The sequence below is a fragment of the Molossus molossus genome, unplaced genomic scaffold (assembly GCF_014108415.1).
Source record: "Molossus molossus isolate mMolMol1 unplaced genomic scaffold, mMolMol1.p scaffold_m16_p_19, whole genome shotgun sequence".
Classification (NCBI taxonomy): domain Eukaryota; kingdom Metazoa; phylum Chordata; class Mammalia; order Chiroptera; family Molossidae; genus Molossus; species Molossus molossus.
Genome location: NW_023425354.1, coordinates 33,627,633 through 33,654,261, shown reverse-complemented (window position 1 = coordinate 33,654,261; position 26,629 = coordinate 33,627,633). Strand labels below are relative to the sequence as shown.

At 52.1% G+C, this 26,629-nt stretch overlaps 1 protein-coding gene and 1 pseudogene across 2 annotated transcripts in view; both read left to right on the top strand.

Moving 5' to 3' along the window:
- Nucleotides 1-22,432, top strand: part of MAP3K14 (mitogen-activated protein kinase kinase kinase 14) — a 43,545-nt gene extending 21,113 nt beyond the window's left edge. For both annotated transcript variants that reach the window (XM_036268527.1, XM_036268528.1), the window contains exons 2-16: nt 1,613-1,888; nt 3,068-3,137; nt 4,915-5,125; nt 5,229-5,843; nt 6,786-6,923; nt 12,851-12,980; nt 13,207-13,338; nt 13,829-13,933; nt 15,424-15,587; nt 16,083-16,233; nt 18,063-18,440; nt 18,643-18,749; nt 19,126-19,270; nt 20,131-20,231; nt 20,548-22,432. In XM_036268527.1, coding sequence (XP_036124420.1) covers nt 1,633-1,888; nt 3,068-3,137; nt 4,915-5,125; nt 5,229-5,843; nt 6,786-6,923; nt 12,851-12,980; nt 13,207-13,338; nt 13,829-13,933; nt 15,424-15,587; nt 16,083-16,233; nt 18,063-18,440; nt 18,643-18,749; nt 19,126-19,270; nt 20,131-20,231; nt 20,548-20,712 — 2,868 coding nt within the window. In that variant the 5' untranslated portion in view covers nt 1,613-1,632 and the 3' untranslated portion in view covers nt 20,713-22,432. The remainder of the gene's footprint in view (nt 1-1,612; nt 1,889-3,067; nt 3,138-4,914; nt 5,126-5,228; nt 5,844-6,785; nt 6,924-12,850; nt 12,981-13,206; nt 13,339-13,828; nt 13,934-15,423; nt 15,588-16,082; nt 16,234-18,062; nt 18,441-18,642; nt 18,750-19,125; nt 19,271-20,130; nt 20,232-20,547) is intronic.
- LOC118634151 lies at nt 22,080-25,150 on the top strand (annotated as a pseudogene).
- The last annotated feature ends 1,479 nt before the right edge of the window (nt 25,151-26,629 follow it).

The following is a 26,629-nucleotide window of genomic DNA, read 5'->3' as shown; positions in this document are numbered from 1 at the left end:
GCACATGCCCAGGTTGTGGGCCTGATCACCAGTGGGGGGCATGCCGGAGGTGGTCAGTTGATATTGATGTTTCTCTTTCTCTCTCTCTCTCCCCCTCTCCCTTCCTCTCTCTCTCTCTAATATCAATAAAGAAAAATAAATAAATAAATAAATAAATGGGTTCCCAAATGGTCACAATCTCAGGTTGGCACTATTCTGTTTCATAGCAGTTCTGGTCTACATGCTGTTTACACAGGTTGTCGCCACACTGGGCTCACCCTGCAGCTCCCTGATAACATGCAGGGCTGCTGGAGCTGGAACCTAGAAAGAGGTGAATTTTTGTGCTTTGTCCTCATATTTCTTGAGTTTGGTGTTGGAGGCTCTAATATCAATTCCAGTACTAACGTTGCCTGAAAGAAAAATGCTACCTAGCCCGGCTGGTGTGGCTCAGTGGATTGAGCATCTTCCCATGGACTGAGAGGTCCTGGTTCAGTTCCTGGTCAGGGCACATGCCCGGGTTGTGGGCTCCATCCCCAGTAGGGGGCGTGCAGGAGGTGGCCAATCGCTGTTTCTCTCTCACATTGATGTTTTTTCTCTCTCTTTCTCTTCCTTTCTCTCTAAAAAAAATCAATAAAACCACTTCTTTTAAAAAAGAAAAATGATACCTAGGAGAGGTTTTCAGCAAATGAGTTTGACATTACAGAAGGAAGAATGTCAGTTCCTTCCAGACTCTGGAGATGTTTCTTGGGACAGGAGCCAAGTGCTGGTGCTGCCATTTGCATGTTGAATTTTAGACTGTGTAAGATTTTATATATATAAGATACACACACGTGCACGTGCGCACACACACGCATACACATATCTGCCTCCTGCTCGGGAACAAAACCTTTCTTCTCACCTTGGCCGGTTTGGCTCCGCGGTTAGAGCGTTGGCCTGCAGTTCCGAGAGACCCGGGTTTGGTTCCTGCTAAGGGCATGTACCTCTGTTGCAGTTTGTCCCCGGCCCTGGTTGGTCATGCGGGTGGCAGCCACTCGATGTGTCCCTTTCACGTCGATGTTTCTGTCTCTCTCTCTCTCCCCCTCCCACTCTATCTGAACAAAAAAAAAAAAAGGAAAAATGTCCTCTAGTGGGGAAAGAAAAAAACCTTTCTTCTCTCCTGTTGGAGAAAAGCCACTGTGGATGGTATAGACATGTCCTCTAAGAAGGCAACGCTTTTGCAGTCAATGCGGTGACTAATGATTTGGGAATATAGGATCCACCACCCTGTTCTGGGGAGGTAAAGTTACCATAAAACAAACACCAGAAGATTCAGCCATTATTTATAAGGCAAGAAAGAACCAACCCAGATGTTTGTGCTCTGGTTGTCTGGAGGAAATGAGCTGGGAGCCTTGTAGAGCAGAGTGGAGGAGCCTGTTTATGGGGGTGTGCTGGTAGGACGGGGGGCTCACAGCTCATGGGGCCGGTGTGGATGCTGACAGCTGGACTTCTTTGCCATTTGGGACATTTGGAGGATAAATGCATGTGGTGCAAAGAGGCAGAGCCCCATTTCCCCCTGCTTTTCTCCTCCAACCCATGTGTGACCTGGGCCTCTCGGGGTCCGCGAGTGACCTGCTCTGTGTTTGGTCTCCCTCAGGGTGAGCGTGAGCCTGGGAGATGGCAGTGATGGAAATGGCCTGCCCAGGCACTCCTGGCTCAGCGATCGGGCAGCAGAAGGAGCTCGCCAAAGCCAAGGAGAAGACACAGGCAATGGGGAAGAAGCAAAGCTCCGTCAACAAGCTTGAGGCCGTGGAGAAGAGCCCCGTGTTCTGCGGGAAGTGGGAGATCCTGAACGACGTGATTACCAAAGGCACAGCCAAGGAAGGCTCTGACGGAGGGCTGGCCGCCATCTCCATCATTGCCCAGGCTGAATGTAAGGGGCCCCAGGTTGGGGAGTATGGGCAGAGAGGGCAGGTGGGTGCGGTCCTTGTGCAAGGGTGGCTGGCACAGGTGAGGATTGGGGTCCCCTGTGGAAGAGGGAGGTCATGGTGATCACTCTGTGTCATTCTCACAAGATACACCTGGGAGGCGAAGCCAAGAATGAGTGTGAAGTGTGAGCTTTAACAGTGCTGGGGAGTGAAACCTAAGAAGGGAGAAGTGGCAAAGGGAGGCTTTCTTCCACTGTAACCAGAGCAGGGAAGAGAGCCGGGAGGCAGGACATCGTGGGCTTCCCAGGTCCTGGGGAGTCTCTGCAGCATCATCAAGCAGGCCCTTAGCCTTCTGTTGTGCCCTCGGGCAGCCTAAGCATCTCTGGAGTGGCCCAGACAGGAAAGGCCAGGTCTCCTGGAAAGCCCCTCTGGGGCTTGATTCTCTTCCATGTCGAGGTGGCCCCACCCCAAAGAATGAACACCTGCTCTTGGGCCTGCTGGGCAAGTTGACAGGCCACAGGTTGCAGCAGGGTGAGGCCTGGCCTGGTCCTTTCTGCTTCCACTTACAATACTGCCGGAGCCTGAGAAACTCCCAGGAGGGCTGGGTTGGGCCAGGAGTCTCTGCTCCCCCACCCACCCTCCAACCCAGGAGGTTTCTCGGGGCAGAGACAGACAGCTCATGATGGCATTTTCCAACAGACTCACATCCTTCCCCTCATCTTCCACTGCCTCCTGTCTGGCTTTTGAGGAAAGATGAGAGAATAAAAACTGAAGTGGAGTGAGTGACATAATGTAATAAAATATGCATAAACACACATAGACATCTATATGTAAATACATTACAGCTTCTATTTATTGAGCTGTTATATGTGCCAGGCACTGTGTTTAGGATAATGTATAGATCATTTCACTTAAGCTTCACGGTAAGTGAAGTGAGGTGGGCACCCTATGACCCCATATTATAGGCATGCCCTCTGCTCCTGACTCTTAGACTGGGAGGGTGGGGTGAGACGGTGAGTGAGAAGAGCTGGCGTGGGGAAGGAGGTGAGCCTCCAGACAGGTGGTCTGCGGAGGAGGAGGAGGGGTGGCCCAAGAGGGTGTCTGTGAAATGCCTCTCTCCTAAGTGCTGAATTCCCATTCCTCCTCTCTTCTGCTTGTCCAATCCCTTTTCCTTTACTTACAAGGTGAGAATAGCCAAGAGTTCAGCCCCACCTTTTCAGAGCGGATTTTCATCGCTGGGTCGAAACAGTACAGGTAAGGAGGTCAGCTTGAGTGGGACCCAGGGAACTGAGCCAGCGTCCTCCCTCCCCCAGCTGCGCGCCCAGGCCACTCCCGAGTGACCCCTGGCTCCCTCCTTTAGCACCTGTGGTGCAGCTCTTGGAAGCCGCCCAGGCTTTCCTGGCTGAGCTGCTCTCTCAGCCAAATAAGCTTTTCAAAAGTTTTCACAGCGTGTGGATGACTGCCTCTGGGTCACATCAGCTTCACATTTTATTTTTATTCTCCTCAGAGTCCTTGCTGCTCCCCCTTGTTTCCCATCAATAGGGAGGGTGCTGGGAACAGGAGCCACTCTTTCGCTGGTGTGTGACCATAAGTGCAGGCCCAGAGGGGCCCCTCTGACTGTGGGAGAAACCTGCCCCGTCTTTTCGAGACACACCCCAGGAGGGACGAGGGTTTGGAAACAGGCAGACAGACTCACAGCTCCATGGCCCTGTAGGAAGCAGGCCAAGCACGGCTCGGTCTGTTCCCAGGCTCCCCATCCCCAAAGATGACTTTTGGCAACTGAAAGTTGAACCTGGAAACAACTTCCTCCTCTACCACCAGGCGGACTTTTTTATCACTGGAATTTGGAAACTGCTAGTGACTAAAAGGTTGTGGGGAGGGCTGCTGCCCTTGAACTCAGAAATGCTGAGTGTTTGGTCAATTCCTGATACTGCTCCCAATTACTTTGCCCAGGGTGGGGTTTCAGGTGGACCCACTTCCTCCAGCTACCCGAGAGAGGCGTGTAGGCCTCTAGCAGCCCCCCAGATTGGGGTCCATCTGCCTCCTTTGTGGGAGGGTAGCTGAGGTCTGCTCCAGATTGGGGTGCGTGTCTGCCTCCTTTGGGGAGAGTGGCTGAGGCTGAGGTCTGCTCCGCAGCTGTTTGGCAGCAGCCCTTTCAGAAACTGTTGCCAGTGTCTTTTTTTTTAATCCTCACCCAAGGATATTTTCCCATTGATTTCTAAATAGAGTGGAAGGAGAGGGAGGGGGAGAGAGAAACATCAATGTAAGAATCAATGCAGGAACGACACATCAATTGGTTGCCTCCTGCATAACCCCGACCAGGGCCAGGCATCAAACTTGCAATTGAGGTACGTGCCCTTGACTGAGAATCGAACCTGAGACCCTTTGGTCTGCAGGCCAATGCTCTAACCACTGAGCCAAACCCACCAGGGTGGAAACTGTTGCCAGTGTCTTAATACCCAGCAGGGGTAAGAGCCAAGTGAGATCCATGGTGGGCGTGAGCCTCAAGCCATCAAAGAAGGCCAGGCTTTTCTAGTCCCTGGTCACCAGATATCAGAGGTGACCAACCTCAACTGTCCCTTCTTCTGGAGGTGACAAAAATAAACTCTTTTCAGTTAGAGCTAAGAATGTCCACCATGGAGTGTGACCCTCCAAGTCACACACCACCTTCTGAGACCTCCAGGAGCTGTTCATCTTGGAGAGCAGGGAGAGAGTGTGTGTGCAGAAGTGTGTGTCACAACACAACCTGTCACAACAGTAATATTGTTGGTTGGATTCTTGCCTTTGAGGCCAGGCACCGAGGTAGGCTTTTTAAATAAGCTTTCTTTAAACCTCTCCACCATGTGGCAGAAAATACTACACCCATTTTATAAATGAGAAAACTGAGGTTCCTGGGGGTTGGGGAATGTTCCTGTGTTCACACAAGTACCAAGGAAGCTGGGATGTATCTATGACTCTAACCAGTTACCTAAGCAGTTACGTCTTCCTGCCTCCTCGAGCTCAACATGTGTATCTGTCCCCTTTTTGACAGCCAGTCTGAGAGCCTTGATCAGATCCCCAACAATGTGGCCCACGCAACTGAGGGCAAAATGGCCCGTGTGTGCTGGAAAGGGAAACGACGCGGCAAAGCCCGGAAGAAACGCAAGAAGAAGAGCTCGAAGTCCCTGGCTCAGGCGGGAGTGGCCTTGGCCAGGCCCCTCCCCAGAACCCCGGAGCAGGAGAGCTGCACAGTCCCTGTGCAGGTGAGACCTGTCACCACCCCCAGAACCGGTTCATGGGGCCTTTGGGACAGCGCCTGTGCCTTGGCCCTGGGCCTATGTCCTAACACCTGTGTTTTCCCCACAGGAGGACAAGTCCCCACTTGGCACTTCATATATTAGAAATGCCCCCCAGTTCACCAAGCCTCTGAAGGAGCCGGGCCTTGGCCAACTCTGTTTTAAGAAACTTGGGGAGGGCTTACGGCCAGCTCTGCCTCGACCGGAACTCCACAAACTGATCAGCCCCTTGCAGTGTCTGAACCACGTGTGGAAACTCCACCACCCTCAGGATGTCGGCCCCCTGCCCCAGCCCCCTCACCCCTTCCCCTACGGCAGATTGCCCCATCCCTTCCCATTCCACCCTCTCCAGCCCTATAAACCTCACCCCCTGGAGGCCTTCCTGGGCAAGCTGGCCTGTGTAGATAGCCACCAACCCCTGCCTGGCCTACCCCCGGGCAAACTGGCCTGTGTAGACAGTCAGAAACCCCTGCCTGGCTCGCCTCTGAAGCCCAGCTGCCCGCCTCCTGGCACTCATGAGAAGTTTTCTGTGGAGGAGTACCTGGTTCATGCTCTGCAAGGCAGTGTGAGCTCCGGCCAGGCCCACAGCCTGGCTAGCCTGGCCAAGACCTGGTCAGCGGAGGGCTGCAGGCCCCAGGAGCCCAGCCCCCAAACGGAGGACAGCGAGGGAGTCCTGCTCACCGAGGTAAGTAGTCCCCCAAACACATACACTTGCCACTACCACCCCACCGAGTCCGGAGTTGAGGGCAGCAGCCAGGAATCAGGGGGGCGAGGGGGGCCGCTATGGGAGAAGGAGCATCGCTGGAAACCTGCCAGATCCACTGTCAAGTTCCCACCCTTGAGGGGGACAGTTTTCTCTCTTTATTAAAATCACTCATGCATGTGATAAAAAAATGAAATCATAACAAATTGCTTGTCATGGATGAAAAGCGGTAGTCTCCCACTCATCCTCCAGGCTCCCTTTTCCGTCTTTTTAGCTATTTCTATTTTTAGTTCTAGTTGGTTACCTCATTGTGGCTGATTGTGTGTGTGTGTGTGTGTGTTATATGAATAATACATATGCTGAGAAATGGGAATAAGCAAATACCAATTTCAGAAGTTACCCCATGACCCCCGAAATGAAACATGAGGATTTTACCCTTCACTATTCCCTTCTTTCCCCTTCTCCTCCAGTTCTCTTACTAGATAATTTTATAACTTTAAATGATTTCGAACACTTACATTTCTGGGCTTTATTCCACCCATCTTTCATGTTATCCCTTGGCCCCTGCCCCCTTCATTGTCCTTCCCTTTCTTCTACCTTTGAACTCCTGAGTTATATTTTGTCCTTGTCAAGGGTGTTGACAATTCCGTTTCTGTCCCACAACCACACGTCTGGGAGGATTTTCATCACGAGGCCTGGCTTGCCTCGGGCAGCCCGTGAGGCTCTTCTTTGCCTTCACCTTTTTCCCATAACCCCCTCTCTGGGTCCTGCCCTCCCAAACCCCAACTCTGTGGTGTCTTTGGTTGTGAGGCTCAGCGTCCGCAGCCGGGCCAGGACTGCCGGCTAGAGAGCCTTCCTAACTGTAACTCTGCGTCCCTCTGTGGCCCTGGCTACTGACACTGGCCTCTCTCCTGCCAACTCCAGAAACTGAAGCCAGTGGATTACGAGTACCGAGAGGAGGTCCACTGGGCCACGCGCCAACCCTGCCTGGGTAGAGGCTCCTTCGGAGAGGTGCACAGGATGGAGGACAAACAGACTGGCTTCCAGTGTGCTGTCAAAAAGGTATGCCAAAAAAAAAAAAAAAAAAAGCGTGCCAGGGCTCCAGGGGCGGGAGAGGAAAGCCATGTGGCCTGTTGCGCCCTCTGCTTTCCTTCAAGGACAGTCACAGGGTGGCATGGGTCTAACTTGCTAATGGTTCTCTTAGCTGCACTTGGTATGTGTGTACATAAGAGGAGATCAGAGTGTGTGTACAGCTGGGCCACTCCTGATGCCAAGCCAGGGGCAGGTAACCTGGAAGGTGGGTGGATCATCATGACATTCATGTGGGGCTGAAAGCCCTAACCACATAGTAGGGCCACCCCACACCCGGACCAGAAGGTGATCGCAAGAGCAACAGCCTCCACCTAACAGGTGCCTCCAGGGGGAGGCTGTGCATGTAGGGAGTCAGGTCTGGTTTGAGTTTGGGCTCTGCCTCCTGTTGCCCAGTTATAATAGGTCCTGGGAGATGGGCGTTATGAGGAAATGAGACTTAGCAAGAGACCCAGACTTGCCTTACTGGAGTCCGCCTTTGAACGGCTTTTCAGGGAGGGCGGGAGAAGGACCCGTGGGCCTAGGATTTCAGTTAGAGACAGAGGCATGAATCACCGCTCCACTCTCTCATGTCACCAATGTTAGAACTGGAAACCAGAGAGAGTCACAGGCCTTGTCCACAGCCACAGAGCCAGACCTGGGCCTGAGGCCGCCTACTGTCAAATCACATACAGTCCACCAGCTGCACATTCAGACCTGGAAGGTGTCAGCCCCGCTTCCCCGCTGCCACCTTCTCTCCTCCCTCTGTCAGCTCACCTTTATTGGAAGCCACCTTGTCCCTGGCCCAAGGCCAGCATCCAGGACCTCTGAAGCCAGAAATCGGAAACATTTTTGTGGGCCGTTTCCTCGGCCGTTGGCAAGGTGAAATAAACTAGCTCAGATATGGACCTTGTTTTCAAGCAGCTCTTGTCAAGGACATTCTGATCCCCAAATGGAAAGAAACCAAATAGCCAGACCAGGCCCTGTGCAGAGTGGACATCAACTCGGCCTCTGTCATGGGTGCCTGTGGCTTTAAGGGGTGAAGATACAAATTGTGATGTCAGTCAACCTGGCTTCCCTGGTTTGTACATGGGCCAGGTTGTTAGAGTTTTAGAGTTTGAGCCACAGGGTGATAGGAGGAGAGAGGGGACTATCCGTAGGTATTACCCCAAACTTTAGACATACTGTGTCAAATAAGCAAGCTCCACCCTTGCCAACCCCCACTGACCAAAACATGTGCGGAGTTCTTGCCAGCGTGGGTCATCATCTTCCACTGGGATGTCAAGGCCACGTGCCTGACCTCCTCAGCTGCAGCTCCCTCCCCAGGCCATCGGAGAAGGCTCAGCTGTCCCTCCTGAGAGGGTGTGAAGTGTCCTGGAGATGAATGACCAGTGCTGGGGAGCTTAGTCACTGGGCTTCTCAGCTGTTCCCCTGCTGAGGTTCTCAGAGTCCCAGGCAACAAGGTAAACAACCCTAATATAGTAGAAGAGGACAAGTACTCCATTTCTCACCTCCCCAAAGCAGTCAGGAAAGCTCCAGGCACCACTCTGACTTCCCGCCCATCCACTCAGCACTTCCGCTTCTGCTGGAGCCCACCTGAGCTTCCAGTCTCCGAACCCTCCTCTGCTGTCCACGGTCTCGGCGGGGACGGCGTGTTAGCAGCCCACACAGCTGCCCTTGACTGGGCTGACGGCCCCTCCTTTCTCTCGAGGGCAGGGGGTAGGGCAGACAGTGGAGTCCTTTAGGATATTCTGGAAGATCTGAGTATCAGTTCGCTGCTAAGGGGTAGGATGTGGGGAACCAGACATCAGGCTGCACATAGGGTCAGAGCAAGTCTGTGCACCCTCCAGTTCTCCCTGGGGAGGACCCAGCAGGTGGTAAGGACAGTGCTTCCGTGGTCCTCCTTCTAGAACATCCATGGTCCCAGGTCAGATGCTGATTGGTCACCAGTCCAGGGTTTAGAGTTTTTTTGATTTTTAAAATTTTGATTTCACTTTTTAAAAATATGTTTTTTCTTTATTGATTTTTTTTAGAGAGAGAGTGAGGAAAGGAGAGGGAGAGAGAGAGAGAGAAACAACGATGAGAGAGAACATCGATTGGCCACCTCCTGCACGCCCCCTACTGGGGATTTGGCCCACAGCCTGGGCATGTGCCCTGACCAGGAATCAAACCGGTGACCTCTTGGTGCATGGCTTGACGCTCAACCACTGAGCCACACCGGCCAGGCTGATTTCACTTTTTTTTAATCCTCACCCGAGGACATTTTTCCATTTTTTGTTCAGGTAGAGTGGGAGGGAGAGAGAGGAACAGAGAGAGAGAAACATCGACGTGAAAGGGACACATCGAGTGGCTGCCATCTGCACGACCAACCAGGGCCGGGGACAAACTGCAACCGAGGTACGAGCCCTGAGCAGGAACTGAACCCGGGTCTCTCAGGACCGCAGGCCGATGCTCCAACCGTTGAGCCAAACTGGCCAGGGCTGATTTCACTTTTAATTGAAAATAAATACAGGCTCTTTTTTTTATTCTCACCTGAGGACATTTTTTATTTTTATTTTTTTGTTTTTTTATCTTCAGATAGAGCGGGAGGGAGAAAGGGAGAGATAGAAAGAGACACTGACTGGTTGCCACCCACACAACCCCTACCAGGGCCGGGGGCAAACTGCAACCGAGGTAGGTGCCCTTAGTGGGAACTGCACCCAGGTCTCTCTGGTCCACAGACTGATGCTCTAACCGCTGAGCCAAACCGGCCAGGGCAAAAATACAGTCGTCCCTTGCCACTTCTCACTCCGACTTTCGTGACCGCGATAGAGTGAAGCCGGGAAAGTCGAAGCTCGAAGTGGGAAGGGATGACTGTATATAAATAAAGAATCCTACTTTGCGGAAATTCATTTATCGCAGTAGAGTCTGGAACTGATTAACTGCGATAAATGAGGGCTGACTGTATAAACATGTAGTTGTTTCCTTTATTAAAATGAAATTGAACCCTAGATAATATTCTGCACCATGTTTTTTCATTTAATAGTATATCATGGACAGATCTCGTTACTGGTACATATGCATTGCGCTAGTTCTTTTTAACCACCAACATACAACTTCTCATCCTAGTCAGAGGAGAATTCATAGGATCCATGAACTGTGTGTGTGCGTGTGCGCGCGTGCGCGCTCACGGTGTCATTTATCAGATTTTCAAAGGAGTCTGTGGCTCAAAGAAGGTTAAAAACCATTAAGTTCTGGGAGCCTCCTAATTTTTTAAAATTTTTCTTTATCGATTTAAAAAATTTTTTTAATATGTTTTTTATTGATATTTTTGGAGAGAGAGGAAGGGAGAGAGAGAGAGAAACATCAATGTGAGAGAGATACATCAATCGGCTGCCTCCTACATGGCCCCCACTGGGGATCGAGCCTGCAACCCAGGCACGTACCCTGACTGGGAATCGAACCGGTAACTCAGTCCATGGGATGACGCTCAGTCCACTCAGCCACACTGGCCAGGCTCTTTATTGATTTTAGAGAGAGAGGAAGGGAGAGGGAGAGAGATAGAGACATCGATGAGAGAGAGCATTGATTGCCCCCCTCCTCCATGCCTCCCACTGGAGATCGGGCTTACATCTGGACATATGCCCTGATCAGGAATCAAACTGGTGACCTCTTGGTGTATGGGTCGATGTTCAACCACTGAGCCACACTGGCCAGGCTGGGAGCCTCCTTTTGACTCTGCCACTGATCTGGGATAGTGTGGCCTTGGCCAAGTAAAGCCAGTTGCCACCAAGCACCTGCTCTGTGGAGATAATGAGACTATCACCTCACACCAATGTAAATAACCAATGATTAGAAAGTGCTTAGAACAATGCCTAGCATGTGTTAAGTGTGCATTCAGTATTAGTTCTTATTAACATCCTTATCACAGTCCAGCCCCTCACTTTCTGGATTAGGACACTGAAGTGGTGGGGGGTGTGTGAGCCAGATGGGCACGCTGGCCTGGGCTACATAGCCTGTGTGTCCTCCCCGACCTGGCTCCCTTGGGACTGCCCTTCCAGCTTGCCCTCCCTGAGTTGGCACAGATTTCTAAAGCATCTTGTGTTTTGAAGCGTCTCCTTCAACCCCCTTTGGTTGGGTGAGTGGGAATGCTTTTAACATTATGAATCGTATGGATCTCTTAAAAGCTAAAGCAGAGATTCCCAAACTTTCTTGATTCACAGCTCTTGATGTCTCAGTAATTTTTTCATGGCACCCCAGGCCAAAACAAGTACATAACAGTTCCATTTATTAAGTAATTAGGTCAGATAACATCTTTATCCTAACAACTTAGTAGCCATTTGAATAACAATACATATAAGTTTGTTGTTCTGTTAGACAAGTATAATCACAAATGGTACTCACTGTTGGGTACTGCGCAGTTTCTCAGACTTTGAGATCGGATTGGATACCATCACCTTTGTTTCTTGGCCCACATGTTCCCCTTGAAGTATGTATCACAGGAACCTTTAAAAGCCTAGTTTCATGAAGACGTATCATCAAAAGGAATGCTGCGCGATCTAATGTTGAAAGTGAACTACCAGGCTAGCAGTTTACGTGGTGTCCCGCAGTGATGACATCACTGCTGTTGCCATCATTGCTTATGGGCCCTTCTGAGTTCTCTGTGATGCCCCAAGGTGCTCTGGCTAACAGTTTGGGAGCAGTAAGATTACAGACATTTCCTAATATAAGTCCCACTGGAGAATTAGGTTCAGAGCTGGAAACACTGACAGAATCAAAGTTCATGCGAGTTGATTAACAAAACCAGATATTCTTTATGTAACCAGAAGAGAGACATTTTCCACTGATAGGCAAATGTCCAAAAACCCCACCACGTCAGAGCTCCTGTTTGCCGAGTCAGCAGGTCTCCAAGAAAACTGCCAGGTCCTGACTGATTTTTTCCAGGCTGGTTTTGCTACCACTGGCGCCCCCTGGTGGTATCTCAAGGCGACCATGAGTACACCCCAGGAGCTGGAAAGAACGTCTGTTTAGGAAGTCTAAGCATTTAATAAGCTGTTCTTATTTGAACTAGATGGAGGAGGTGGGAAGTTAGCATTTCCCATGGGTTGCCAGGCTGGGTGCTGGTTATTATCTCTCCAAATCCTCACTGTGCCCAGGAGCAGATGCCCTTGTCCCCTCCTTTCACATGGAAACACATAGCTTAGGGGAATTGATCTACCTTTAGACGTGGCTGAGCTAGGCTCTCTGCCCAGGATGTGTCTATTTCTCCCTTCCGAACCGTACTGGTCCCTGCAGAAAGGAGTGGGTGTTCTCAGGCCTGCTAGTCCACAGTGGGAGGGTCCGTGGCCAAACCCCTCCCCAGAAGCCTTTCCTGTGCCCAGATGCTAGGGAAACAGCTGCAAACAGAGTCAACAACACTGCGCGGTCTGCGTGGATATTTTAGTCCTCAGAGGAAAAAGACAATCATGAGAGAAGAGTGCTGAGGATTCAGAGACATTGACAGAGTCAGAATCTTGGCAGATAAGTCCGAAACCCAGCATCTGAAGAGTAGTTGTGGGTGTTGATAAATGAAGGTTCCATGTTCTAGAAATTGCCCAGACATTTGTGCTGGAGTAAAAAATAAAAAATAAAAAGTTCTTTGTTTGGCAGATTTGAGGGTGGGCGACCTGCCAGGAGTCTGGATAAGGATTGCAAGTTTTTGTGTTTTTGCACACGTCAGCCCTGCAGAATTTAATCAAGACCTAGGAGTTGCCCCTGACCCCAAGGGTACACAGTTTAATTTCTGAGGGTCCTGTAGGCTTACCAGGGTCCTGCCTGGCCTCAGAGTTGTCACTAGGGACATCAACAGTCTCTGTGCAGGGAGCATCAAGGGGCCTGACAGGATGACAGGGAGCCAGCCCTGGTCCCTCACCCTACTCACAACCACCTCTGGGCCGTTTCAGGTGCGAGTTGACGTGTTTCGGGCAGAGGAGTTGATGTCATGTGCAGGATTGACTTCGCCCAGAATTGTCCCTTTGTATGGAGCAGTGAAGGAAGGTCCCTGGGTCAACATTTTCATGGAACTGCTGGAAGGTAAGGAGCTGGGTCCCACTCTTTCTCCCTTCAAATTCAGAGCCAAGGGTTTCCCCGAGTCTTGCCCAGGTTGACCTTGGTCCCCAGTCGATCCATTTTTAACCTCTTGACCCTGTGACATTGGCAGGAAAGGCCTGCTTTTCCACCACCTGCCCTTGGAGGGCCCTTGCCCTTGGCTTGGAGGCCTGGAAGAGCCCCATGTAAAGACTGGCCATTGGTCTCCTAGGTGGCTCGCTGGGCCAGCTCATAAAGCAGACGGGCTGTCTGCCAGAGGACCGAGCCCTTTACTACCTGGGCCAGGCTCTGGAAGGGCTGGAATACCTCCATACCCGCAGGATCCTACACGGCGACATCAAAGGTGAGGCTCTGGTCCCCAGCAGGCTTCTTCCTCTCCCCATCCTGCCTGATTTCTTCCCCAATCTGGGGGGGGCTCCCTGGTCATCTGCGGTGGCAGGGCCTGAGTTAGGCTGACAGGGCTATGCCAGTGGGAAGGGGAAATGTTCTCTAAGCCTGGCACTGTAGTTCCAGTGGGTGGCGCCCACAGAGAACTACAGATTGAGCTCCCACATACTGGTAACCATTGGGGGAGGGTGGGGGGAGCAGAGCTGAGTGGCAGCATCCCCAGGAGTAAACTCTGCTCCTGTCCCCCTCACTTTTGAAACTCCTGCCTGCTGCCTGCCTCCAGCCTGAACTGATACCTTCCTCCCTTCGTCCATGACTAATGAAACTAATCAGAAGCAGCAGCTGCCATGTAGGGTCAGCCAGAAAATTGCCTCACTGGAGGTCCAGGTTGGGCCGGAGCCCGACATGACTCACCTGTTCCTCTTCTTCCCCGGGGCGCCTGGCAGCTGACAACGTGCTCCTGTCCAATGATGGGAGTCGTGCAGCCCTCTGTGACTTTGGCCATGCTGTGTGCCTTCGACCTGACGGCCTGGGCAATTCCTTGCTCACAGGTGAGCCGCACCACTGCCCCTCCCCGTGATGATAATAGCCAGTAGCCTGAGTAAGCCAGAGCCCTGTGTCTTCTGTACCTTCCATAACGGCGATCATAGACGTGAGCACGTTATGGCCACCGACATCCTCAGCCCCACAGCAACCCGAGAGTAGTATAAGGCTTCTTTTGCCAGGCTTCAGTGCAATAGTACATGCCAGCTGCTCGTTTCTGATGTTCCCTTTATGCAGAGGAGACTAGGAAGGCTGCAGGCTTCGTCCTGGGTCCCAGGTCTTCTCCCAGGAGCTTCCATGGTTCCATCCCTCTTGTCCCGCCTTCCTGGGGGAGTTGTGCCCAGCCTTCCCATGCCTCTGGGAGCAGTTTCTGGAGGCACAAAGGCCTGGGCTGTGTAGCTGGAGAAATATCTGTGCGTGTTTTTTTTTTTTAGAGAGAGAAAAAAGGAGAGGGAGAGAGAGATAGAAACATTGATGAGAGAGAATGTAGACTGGCCGCCTCCTGCACGCCCCCCACTGGGGATCAGGCCCACAACCTGGGCATGTGCCCTAACTGGGAATCGAACCAGCAACCTCTTGGTGCATGGGTCAATGCTCAACCACTGAGCCACACTGGCCAGGTGAAAAATATCTGGTTTTAACTTATATTTTTTTTATTAAAATAATCCAAGGCCATTGTAAGATATTTGGCAACTACAGAGTTAAGTGGTAGAGAAGGGGAGAGAAAAAAGGAATTCTCACCACTCTTCCTGCCCAGAGAGATAATCATGAATATTTTAGATAATTCCTTCCAGGTCTTTTTGGTTTTTTTCTGTACATAGTTAAGGCCATTAAAATCCAATTTTGTGCCCTGCTTTTTTCATTGATAGCATTAAGCATAAAATGATTTCATTTTGACCAAAGGAAAAACCACCTTTGGACGTGTTTGCTTATGAAAGGGTTGTGGTGGTGATTCTGAAGATGTAAATGGAACATGGACAACCTGCCCTCTACTCTAAAAGAAATTGTGTGTTTTTCTTATCACAAAAATATTTTCTTTTCTAATGTAGTTATAGAAAGCAGAGCTGAGCAAAAATAAAAACTATAGACCTCCAGGAAAAGATACTGTTTACATCTGGTATCAATCCTTCTAGCCTTCATGCACATGTTTTCTTTTGTTTCTTGCTTACTAAAATTTCAGGACTATGATATCATTAATTAGTCTTCTACAACCTAATTTTCAGTGTCCAGGCACCTACCCGTTTTTAAAAAGCACTATGAGGGTTTGGTCCAAAGGGCAGAGTTCGTGTTTGGGTGATGTAGTCTTTGTACCAGTCCCCAGCAGAACCTCTGACTTAGCTCATAGCCAGCAGGTTTGATATGGAGGCTTTATCTCTATTTAAAGCACTTTAACTGAGATAAATTCAGGGTACCTCAGGAATGGACTGGGGTGGTCATTGCCAAAGCTCTTGCCTATCAGAGGTCACAGGTGACTTTTCTGTCTCCCTTGCCTCCTCAGGGGACTACATCCCCGGCACAGAGACCCACATGGCTCCAGAGGTGGTGATGGGCAAGCCCTGCGATGCCAAGGTGGACGTGTGGAGTAGCTGCTGCATGATGCTGCATATGCTCAACGGCTGCCACCCTTGGACCCAGTACTTCCGAGGGCCGCTCTGCCTCAAGGTCAGTGACATCGCCTGAGACAGCAGGAGGAAAAGCCAGCAGGGCCACTGGGCCTGGCTGCCGGCTCGAGGTGGCCTTGCATTTTAGCTGCTCTTCAGTGGCAGGTGGGAGCAGGGAACAGGGAGAGGCCTCATCATAAATGTGGGATCCTGACTACAGTACGTGTCACCCAGATCTGAGGGGAGACCCTAGGCAAGGGATCTCCTTGAGTTCCCAGCAGGTCAGAGCGCTCCTAAGTCCACACCTTGGGCCACCTCTGCCTGCCTCCTGACAGGCTGGGCCTGGAGGTCCTGGGCGTCCTGCTGCCTGGCTCTGACCTGTCCTACCTGCCCCCTTTTTCCTGTTCTTGGAAAAGTCTCAGCCCTCAGTCTCCCCCAGGCCCGTGACCAACCCCAGCACAGCAGGGTGGGAAGAGTGGAGAGAAGCAAGCACAGAAAGCTGGGTGCTGGGGTGTGAAGGGGAGGCAGGCCTCACGTGTTGCTTTTCGACTCCCAGATTGCCAGCGAGCCTCCGCCTGTGAGGGAGATCCCACCTTCCTGCGCCCCTCTCACAGCCCAGGCCATCGAGGAGGGGCTGAGGAAAGAGCCTGGCCGCCGAGCATCTGCGGTGGAGCTGGGGGGGAAGGTCAGCCTGGCGCTGCAGCACGGTACGAATCTGGTGCCGCTGACAGGGGCAAGAGAGGCTGGGGGTCATGTAGCGGTCAGGAGCAAGGCACTCCAACGGCCAGAGCCCTGGTTTCCCCACGGAGAGCATGGGGATGACGCCAGCTTCAGGCTTGCCTGAGGTCACGTGAATAAAAGTGCTGAGTACCGTGCAGAGGACGCGCTCAAGACATGGGGGAATGGAGTTACAAGGTCTAAAGGGGGCCCAGACTCGTTAGTCATCAGAGAACATGCAGCCAAGCCAGCTCTCCCTCTCCAGTCATTTGAGTGGGGAAAATCTGAAAGTCGGTAGCACCAAGTACTGGTGGGGATGTGGGACAGGGTCCGTAGGCTCTGCTGAGGGCACTTGGCAGCACCTGGGCAGACATCTGCAGACCTGTGAGCCACACTCCACTCCGGGGCATGCTGCCAAAGGAGTTGTCACCAGATCCATACAGGGACGACCCTGAGGATGGTATTGCAGCAGCGTTTGTGGGAGGGAGTTGGATGCAGTCGGGTGTTTCTACCTGGAGGAGTGGAGAGGCCAAGGGTGGGGGGTGCCCACGGAGCACCACACAGCAGTTAAAGCAACTCCATGTTCACTGAGCAACCTGGCTGCTTAAAACCATAGTGCTGGGTGAAAAGGGGATCAACAGAGAGAGGCCTACAACACAGTGCCTTTTTTGTGAATAAAAACATCGATAAAGCCCTGGACGGTTTGGCTCAGCGGTAGGGTGTCGGCCTGCGGTCCAGAGAGACCCAGGTTCGGTTCCCACTAAGGGCACGTACCTCGGTTGCAGTTTGTCCCTGGTTGGGTCATGCGGGTGGCAACCACTCGATGTGTCCCTTTCACGTCGATGTTTCTTTCTCTCTCCCTCCCTCCCCACTCTATCTGAGCAAAAAAAGGAAAAATGTCCTTGGGTAAGATAAAAAAAAAACATTGATAAATAAAAACAACAGTTTGCAAGAACAAGATCAAATCCAAAATGACACATTGAACGTAATGGAATGTTACCAGGGGGGTGGGCAGAGGAAAGGCAGTGGTTATGGGAATGAAAACGGAATAAATGAAACAGGAGAGGGACCTTACCTACCCCCCCGACCCCAAACATAGGCATTATAAGGATGGCCGAGCACGCCCGGAGAAATGAGAAATGGTGCCCTGGGGAAGCCTGGCTGGAAAGGGAGCAGTCAGAGATGGAGGAGGGTCAGGAAGGCCAGTTGAGCTGGGAACTCTTGAGTTGGTGTTACCCCAGAATGGTTTTTAAATCTTCTCTTGACTATTAATATTAACAAAGTCCTTCTCTGGAGCCAATTCTGTCACTTTTAATTTGTTGTTGTTGTTGTTAATCCTCACCCGAGGATATTTTTCCATTGATTTTTTTTTTTTTAAGAGAGAGTGGAAGGGAGGGAGGGAAGGACAGAGACAGACAGAGAAAAACATCAATGTGGGAGACACACATCAATTGGTTGCCTCCTGTATGACCCCGACCAGGGCCCAGGATTGAACCTGCAACCCAGGTACATGCCCTTGACCAGAATCGAACCCATGACCCTTCAGTCCACAGGCTAACACTCTAGTCACCAAGCCAAACCAGCCAGGGCCAGTTCTGTCACTTTTAAATTTGCTACTGTTACCTAGGAGGAAGTGGAATAAAAACCAAAATGCTGCCTGTTCCCCTTATAGGAGGCCGTCTAATGGAAGAGGCCTCCTCTGGAGACCACGCACTGCCCTCCTAAAGTGTGTCCCTCACTTTTCAGGAAAGGCCACCTGGCCTGGCCTAGTCTGCGCTGGCCTGTGTCCACCTCACCACGTGTGTTCTCTGCTTTGTAGTGGGAGGTCTGAAGAGCCCTTGGAGGGGAGAGTATAAAGAGCCAAGACATCCGCCGCCACACCAAGCCTGTCCGCCGCTGCCAAGCCCAGCCCCCTCTCACCAGACCCCTCAAGCCCAGCCAAGGGAGCTCTCACCAGGGGCCCAGGGGGCCCAGCCAGCTGAGGACACAACAGACGGGGCCCCCAAGCTCCCACCTCCTCTACCTCCGGATCCCCCAGAGCGAAACAAGTGTCCAAGCCTGAACTGGGGCAAGGAGGAGTCTGGGACATGGGAACCCTTGCCTCTGTCCTCCCTGGACCCATCCCCCACCAAAAACCCCAGCTCACCGGAGCGAAAGGCGACCTTCCCAGAACAGGAATTGCAGCAGCTGGAAATAGGTATGGGCACCGCGACCTCTGGGTCCCTGGGTCAGGCCTGGGCCCCACCACGGCTTTGGCTTCCTCTTTGCAGCCAGCGTGGGTTCTCTTCCAGCCCCTTCCCACAGACCAGCTCCTACAGCTGCAGGAAGGACCCTGACAGCACAGCCGGACCCCTCCCAGTCTTTCACAGCCATCTTCTGGTTTTTGGGGTTTTTTGCAGAATTATTTCTGAATAGCCTGTCCCAGCCATTTTCTCTGGAGGAACAGGAGCAAATTCTCTCGTGCCTCAGCGTTGACAGCCTCTCCCTGTCAGATGACAGTGAAAAGGTGAGTCAGCCGTGGACCAGGCACCAGGGCAGGTGGCTTCGTGTCCAGCTGGTAAATGGGTTGTATGTAAGTAGTGGGTAAAGAAAGGCAGGGTAATGGGGTCGGTCACCTCTTCCTTCTGGGAGGGGTCCTCACTGGGGCAAGGGGGTCTTGGTTTCTCCAGCACAGCTGGGCACTGGGGGTGGTGGGGAAGGAAGCTTGGGTCTTGGTCCCCACAGAAATACTCCTCACCCTTTTCCAGCCCAAGGGCCCCTCATGACCGCAGCCCCCCCCTTTCGCCCCCAAAGTGCCCAGGGGAACGACTATGCACCAGCTTAGGACAAGAGCAGCTCCTCATCGCAGGGGAGGCCCTGAGTCTGTGTCCTGGTTGTTTCAGAACCCGTCAAAGGCATCGCAGAGCTCGAGGGACACCCTGAGTTCCGGCGTGCACTCCTGGGGCAGCCAGGCCGAGGCTCGCAGCTCCAGCTGGAACATGGTGCTGGCCCGGGGACGGCCCACCGACACGCCAAGCTATTTCAACGGTACAGTCCAACCCCCACCTGCTCAGCAGCCCCAAGTACCCGATCCGCCTGGCACTAGGGAGCCTGAGAGGTTTATGTCTCCCTTCCCCTGGCACATGGAGAAGGGAGAGGAAGGCACATGGCGTCCAGATCTTGAAGCACTTGGCCATTAGATCAGTTTAGAGCAAAGGCCCTAATCACCCTTTCCTGGTGGGGCACGGGGCCATTGCCCCTTGTGGGCCACTGATAGAGTCTCAGGAGTCAGGAGTCTTGGCCTAGATTCAAGAAACTGAGCAATGACTGTCTTCTGGAGGGAAAAGGAAGATCAGGACACCATGAGGATTTAAGTCAAGAACTCAGCAACAAGGTCGCTGGGATCCTTCTCTGGGACTTGAAGTCAAACTTGGAGAAAGAACATATATAGAACTTAGTTTTCAAGCTTGGATGCATAAGTTATGTTGCAATTTCAATAGAACAAGGGTTTCATCAGCTCACAGTTCCCTGGCCTTCTCCAGGGCCAGTGTGACTCATGGTATCAAGCCCACACTGCCTGGCCGGAGGCCCCTCCAGCTCAAGGAATATTATCCTCTAAGCTGCCTGCAGTCTATTTAAGAATCTTTGTTTCCCGTTCCTTTCTGCTTTGTGTGCGCGATAGAGTAGTACTTCCCCATAGAAGCCAACCTTAGCTCTTTGCTTTGCGCAGGCCATATTCTGTTGTTGCCAGAAAATAGACAGGAAGACCTAGGAGGTGTATAATCTTAGGGCCACTCCAGACTAAATATCATCTCTGCAGCTTCCTCACCGCCAACCTGCTTCCTCTACTTAGGGCTCCTTAGAGAGCAGTGGCCACTTTGCTGACGGTCACCTGGCTTGCCTTCTAGGTGTGAAAGTCCAAATACAGTCTCTCAATGGCGAACACCTGCACATCCGGGAGTTCCACCGGGTCAAGGTGGGAGACATCGCAACTGGCATCAGCAGCCAGGTAAGGGGCAGATTTCCAGAAGCCAGTGCACCTGGCCCAGCCCCCCTAGAGGAAGGCGTCTGAATAAGTAGAAATGGCCCTGTAGAGAATAGTGGCATTGGACGTCCCCCAGGGTCTCAGGGCAAGACTGGCAGCGGTGATTGAGGAGTTCACAGGACCCACACTTGGACCAGGTGAAAGGCAGGTTGCCTTCAGGGCTGACTGCTTGCTGGAGGGAGGTAGCTGCCAGTGCTGGGGAGACTGGCATCTTAATACTTCTAGGCAGCTTCTGAGACCCAGGCCACTGTCTCAGGCCCACTGCTTTGCTCTGTCCCAGATCCCAGCTGCAGCCTTCAGCTTGGTGACCAAGGACGGGCAGCCTGTGCGCTACGACATGGAGGTGCCAGACTCGGGCATTGACCTGCAGTGTACCCTGGCCCCGGATGGCAGCTTCGCCTGGAGCTGGAGAGTCAAGCACGGCCAGCTGGAGAACAGGCCCTAACCCAGCCTTCCGCCACCGGCTCCGCTCAGCCAGAAGCAGCCTTCCTGCTCGGGGCTCGATGCTGCCGCTGAGACACAGGCGAGGGCTGCTCCCAGGGCTCTCAGCGGTGGGACCAAGGGCAAAGTGGGCACCAGCAAAAGGCCTCCTAGGATTTCCCAGTTGTGTCCTACTGACCACCAAGAGAACACCCTATGCCCACGTGAGGAGGAGGAGGAAGACTCTCTTCCTTCAGGGAACAGAGAGGGTCTTCTCTGCCCTGGTTCAAACAAGCTGGCCTGACCCTTTGGCTCAGTGACCACTTGCTGGAAATCAGGGGAGAGCAGTTTCCAGCCCAGGTCAGGGAGAGGCAGGCGAGCCCCTCAGCCTCCAGACAGGTACGAGGGTGTCAGTGTCTGAAGACCCACACCCGGGTCCATATAGGGCCAGGCAACAGGTGTGCCCACCCTTGGGTAAACAGGGGACCCTCTGACCCCCTTGCCTGGCCTTGCCTGGCCATTGAACCCCTTTTAGATCTAGGAATTCTTCAGTCAGGGAGGGAGGAATGCCTGACTGGCAGGTCTCCCTGGGAGAACATACCACACTTTTCAGGGCGTTGCCACACAGGTCCTGCGCTGAACTCGGCTTCAGCCGAGGACCAAAGAAGGTGTTCAAGTGATACAGTTCTCAGTCCCCACACACGTGCCCCTTTGCTGCGGGCCACCAGTCTTCCCCGGAGCAGCAGGTGCCAAGCCCCAGCTGCAGGCCCAGCACTGCCCCTGGCTAGCTGGCACTCAGTTCCCTCATCTGTAAAAGTGAAGGGTGAGGGGCACCAGGCCTTCCTGACAGGGACAGTCGGAGGATAAGGCACGGTAGATGGAAAAGAAAGCAGCAGGTGTAGCCACAGCTTTCAACATCTTGCACAACAGCTTCCCAAGACACAGCTCAGGCATCATGCCCACACTGACCCTGCCCTGCCCCTGGTTACATGGGCTCTGCCAGCTGCACTTTGCACTCTGATGACCACGAAGCACTTTCATGGCTGCCCTCCAGAAGGGCAGGTCACTGGTTCTGCATGAGCACAAGCAGACTAGGAGATGGGGTGAAGGGACACAAGTCTTGACCTGTTTCCACACATGTGATCCCTTCAAACCTTCAGAATTCTTTAAGGTGAGCACCCCCCCCCCCCAATTCCTCTCCATTGCCCCAGTCCACCTCTTCAGGGGGGAAGTTGATCAGAACTCATGTAGCATTAATCAACTGTGAATCTTTGAGGGTTGAGGGGCCTGCTGGTCTCAGCCCCTGGGGATGAGGGGATATCCCCTGAGATTCCTCCTTGGGAAAAGCTTGTCCCCATGTCTTGCCAAGGTGCTCTCTGTCCAGCTATCTACATGAAGCCATACTGCTCCCCAGGGAGAGACTTTGGCCCCCAGCACGGAGAACTGCAGCCTTGGTACTGCAGAGTTCGAGTTGTAGAGAATTCTGTAAGCAATAAAGTTTGGAGTGATGACACGTATTTTGGCCATGGCCGTCTCCACTCTCGTCTGCCTGCTTGTCAAGTCTGCCCCTTGTTTGGGGCAAGGGCGGTTTTCTTAAGTGGGGTTACTTTTTCCACCCCTCCCAGTGGGTGCTTCCACCTCTGAGCTATCCATTCAGACCAGTTCAGCAAGATAACCCACCTGATGGCAGCAGGGAAGTCCCTGCCAAACACTGCCAGGCCGAGGGAGGAGGAGAATGATGAAGAAAAGGCCGAGGCGCTGGCTGGTGTGGCTCAGTGGTGGAGCATCAACCCATGCACCAAGAGGTTGCCAGTTCAATTCCCGGTCAGGGCACATGCCAGGTTGTGGGCCTGATCCCCAGTGGGGGGCATGCAGGAGGTGGCCAGTCAATGTTCTCTCTCATCAATATTTCTATCTTTCCCTCTCCCTTCCGCTCTCTAAAATGTATTTTTAAAAAATTTTTTAATAAAATAAAAAGAGAAAAAGAAAAGGCCTGGGCACTGGCCAGGCGTGGACAGGTGGAGCACACCACATCCCAGAACAAAGACTGCCCCACCCACTGTTCCTGTCCCTGAGGCCAGGCTTCCAAGGCACTGAACTGGGAGTGGGCCTGGATTCCCAGCCCTTCCAGCCACCTCCTGAGTGCCTGCATGTGATCAAAGGTGACTTCTTAGAGTGGGTAGCTTGGTCATGGGACAGGGGACTGAGGGTGGATGCCACCAGCACCCAGGGTGCCTGGTCTCATCTGGCTCCATACCCCCTGAGGCTGTACATTGTGTGTGGGCAGGGACATATATGCACACTGTTGGGTAAAGGCTGGAGATTCAGTGGGTTCTTGGAGGGGTCCTTGGTACAAAGAAAGGGCAACAGTCTTGTGCCTGTGTGCCCAGGACAGGTGCAAGGGCCAGTCCGGCAGAACCCAAACTTACCCTCCGCAGTCCTCACTGCCCTGGGCCAGCTGCGCAGCAGAGCCGCCAAGGCCTCCGAGAGGGGCCCTAGCAGCTGAACGAGGTGGGGCTGCCTCCTCCGGAGGTCGCCCCCCAAAGGCCGCTCCTACCCACGCACCGGAAATCCTGAGTGCTGTTCCCGGCCCGCTGGACTCGCGGCAGGGACGTCACAGAGGCGGCGACATCACAGGCGCGGGCGCCCACAGCATCTCCACCGCCCTGCCCAGTCCCCAACCAAAGGGCACATTGGAGGCGGAGGGGCAGCAGCCACCAGCCCTCCCCAAGCCCCCGCCTCCCCGACGGAGCTTCCTCGGTCGCCTCCTCGGTCTGCATGGGGGTGACAGGTGGGAGCGGGCGGGCGTGCGGTCGGGAGGGGCGCGAAGGGACTTTCCCACGTGGACCTGGCGAGGAAAAGTGAAAGTAAGGGGGCGGGGCGCAAAGGGGCGGGGTATTACACCCCCCACCCCGGCCTCTGCCCCTGCTCTTCAAGCCCCCTCTGCCCTGCTCCTCAAGCAGCCAGGCTGAGGAAAGGAGCCCTCGCCATCCCCGATGGGGTGGGTGGGGATGCTGCCCTGACTCCCACACCCAGCTTCGGCCCTACGCGGTGCATGAGCGTGCGTGTGCACGGGCGTGCGTGCACACCTTGGGGTCAAAGCCGCAGATTCAGAGGGTTCTTCCCCAGGGGTTCTAAGAGCAAGCAGTAGTCTCGTGCCCAGGAAAGGACTCATGAATTATCCAAACTGCTGATAACCGCTAAAATGACGTCCAGTTGTCCCTGGCTGATGCTTGGAACTTTTGCAGAAAGCAAAAAGCAATCCACTTCAACAAATGTTTAATGAGCACCTCCTTTGTGCTTTGCATGCTTCTCTGTACCAAGGAGAAAAGATGTTTGCCCCGGTCTCCCCAGTTTCTAATAATGGGGGCTCAGATCCCCACTGAAATCAAGGCTTTTCTCTCAGGACCTTCTCTCCCAGGAAGACATACATGGGTCAGCATCAAAAAATGTGCCAAAGGAACTCTGGTGTGGCTCAGTGGATTGAACGTTGTCCTATGGACTGAGAGGTCCCAGTTTGATTCTCAGTGGGGGCACATAAAAAAAAAAAAAATGCTGAAAACGAACAACCAGAGAGCAGCTTATCCCGTTCCCATATTTGCTGGGTAACAGATTTACACACCTTAAGTCACCCCTGCAACTTTTATTGCACCCCCTTCGGGGCTTATTCTAATGCTAGCTAGGCCCTGGGTCTGAAGAGTTGACTTCCAGGTAAAATGTAGGTCTGCAAAAGTGCCGGCCTCTGAGCCCCCTCCAGCTCCTGGGTCTAATGGGAGCCAGCTGCCAGCCAGGAAGAGGCATTTCATCTGCAACACCTGACCCCAAGTACCTGTGAAGCCAAGGCCACTTCTAGTGAGAAGGAATAGCTGGGGTTGAGCCCCAACTAATCTGAGGGCTCTCGCTCCTCAGATCTCCTAGGCCCACCCCACCTGAAGAAATAAGAGGTGGATTAGCACCAAGACACAGTGTATGTATCCAACTTGCCCTTTTCCCTGACCAACAATGACTTATACCAGCTATTTTCCAAGTATGGCAAATTGTAAAGGTTACACTATAATTAAAGGTAAAGATACCAGGAAGAGTAAAAACATTGCATTTACTTTATTTTTGGATAAAGACCGCACAAAACTATCCCAGGGCAATAAACAACAAACAGTTATATGGTAAAGTGATAAAAGCAAGTATTGCTATTGACAATGGAAGAGCGGCTGAGTTCATCCGAAGACAGGATGACTTTGATAAATTTAAGTGTTATGAATGTGGGTGAAGAAGCAGAAGAAAGTGGAGATGAACGAGAAGATCCTGCTCTTGACAACCTCAGTCAGGCCATAGCTTTCCAGCCAAAACTGAAGAACAAAGAAAAGGAAACCCATTTCAGGAGGTCCCTAACATCTGATGATTCGAGACGCCCAAGGATAAAGGGAAGCACATATTTCAGTGATAAGAAAGAACTTAGTGAGTAATATCACTAAAATATATTTTTAATCTTGGAATACCAAGTTCAGCTGGGGCTAAAGATTACTTTTAGAATTTGAGCATAAGAATACTAAATACCGCCCTGGCCGGTTTGGCTCAGTGATTAGAGTGTCGGCCTGTGGTCCAGAGACCCGAGTTCGGTTCCCGATAAGGGCGCGTACCTCAGTTGCAGTTTGTCCCGGGCCCTGGTTGGTCATGCGGGTGGCAGCCACTCAATGTGTCCCTTTCACATCGATGTTTCTCTCTCTCTCTCTCTCTCTCTCTCTTCCTCTCTTTCCCTCCCACTCTGTCTGAACAAAAAATGGAAAAATATCCTTAAAAAAAAAAAAGAATACTAAATACCAAATAATTTTTTACTATAAAATAGTTCATAGGAAATTGAAAATAAATTTTCTTTATTTATTTTTTGTGTTAATCTTCACCCAGGAATATTTTTTCCATTAATATTTAGAGAGAGTGGAAGGGAAAGAGGAAAAGGGAGAGAGAGAGAGAGAAACATCGATGTGACAGAAACACATTGATTGGTTGCCTTCTGCATGACCCCAACCAGGGATCAAACCTACAACCCAGATACTTGCCCTTGACCAGGAATTGAACCTGCGACTCTTTGGGATGTGGGTTGACACTCTAACTACTGAGACATACTGGCCAGGACTGAAAATAAATTTTATTTTTTTAAATATAATGTTATTGATATTTTTTTTTTAGAGAGAGAGGAAGGGAGAGAGAGATAGAAACATAGGTGTGAGACAAAAAAAAGGATCAGCTGCCTCCTGCGTGCCCCCTGCTGGGTATCCAGCCTGAAACCTGGGCACGTGCCCTGACTGGGAATCAAACTCAGACCTCTCAGTCCATGGGAGGACACTCAGTCCACTAAGCCACACCGACCATGCTGAAAAGAAATTTTCAAGTATCATGTTTCTATCTTGCCTTAGCAGAGTATTATGAATCAAGATTTGCTAATAGCCATTAACCTTGAAAACAGTTTATTTGAATAAAAAAGAGAAGTTATAGCTTTGGCCTGTTCAACTCAGCATTTAAAGCATCGGCCCGCAGACCAAAGGGTCACGGGTTCAATTCCTAATCAAGGGCATGTAACTGGGTTACAGGTTTGATACCCAACCAGGTTGGGGTCGTGCAGGAGGCAACCTCTTGCATTGATGTTTCTCTCTCCCTCCCTCCCTCCCTTCCACTCTATCTTAAAAATCAATGGAAAAAATGTCCTCTGGTGAGGACTAACAAAAAAAAACTTAGCCTGGCCGGTGTGGTTTAGTAGGTTGAGCGTTATCCCAGGGACTGAGAGGTCCCAGTTTGATTCCTGGTCAGGGCACATGCCTGGGTTTCAGGCTCAATCCCCGGTGAGGGGCGTGCAGGAGGCAGCCAATCTATGTCTCTCTCTCACATCAATGTTTCTAGCTCTCTCTCCCTTCCTCTCTCTGTAAAAAATCAACAAAAACATATTTAAA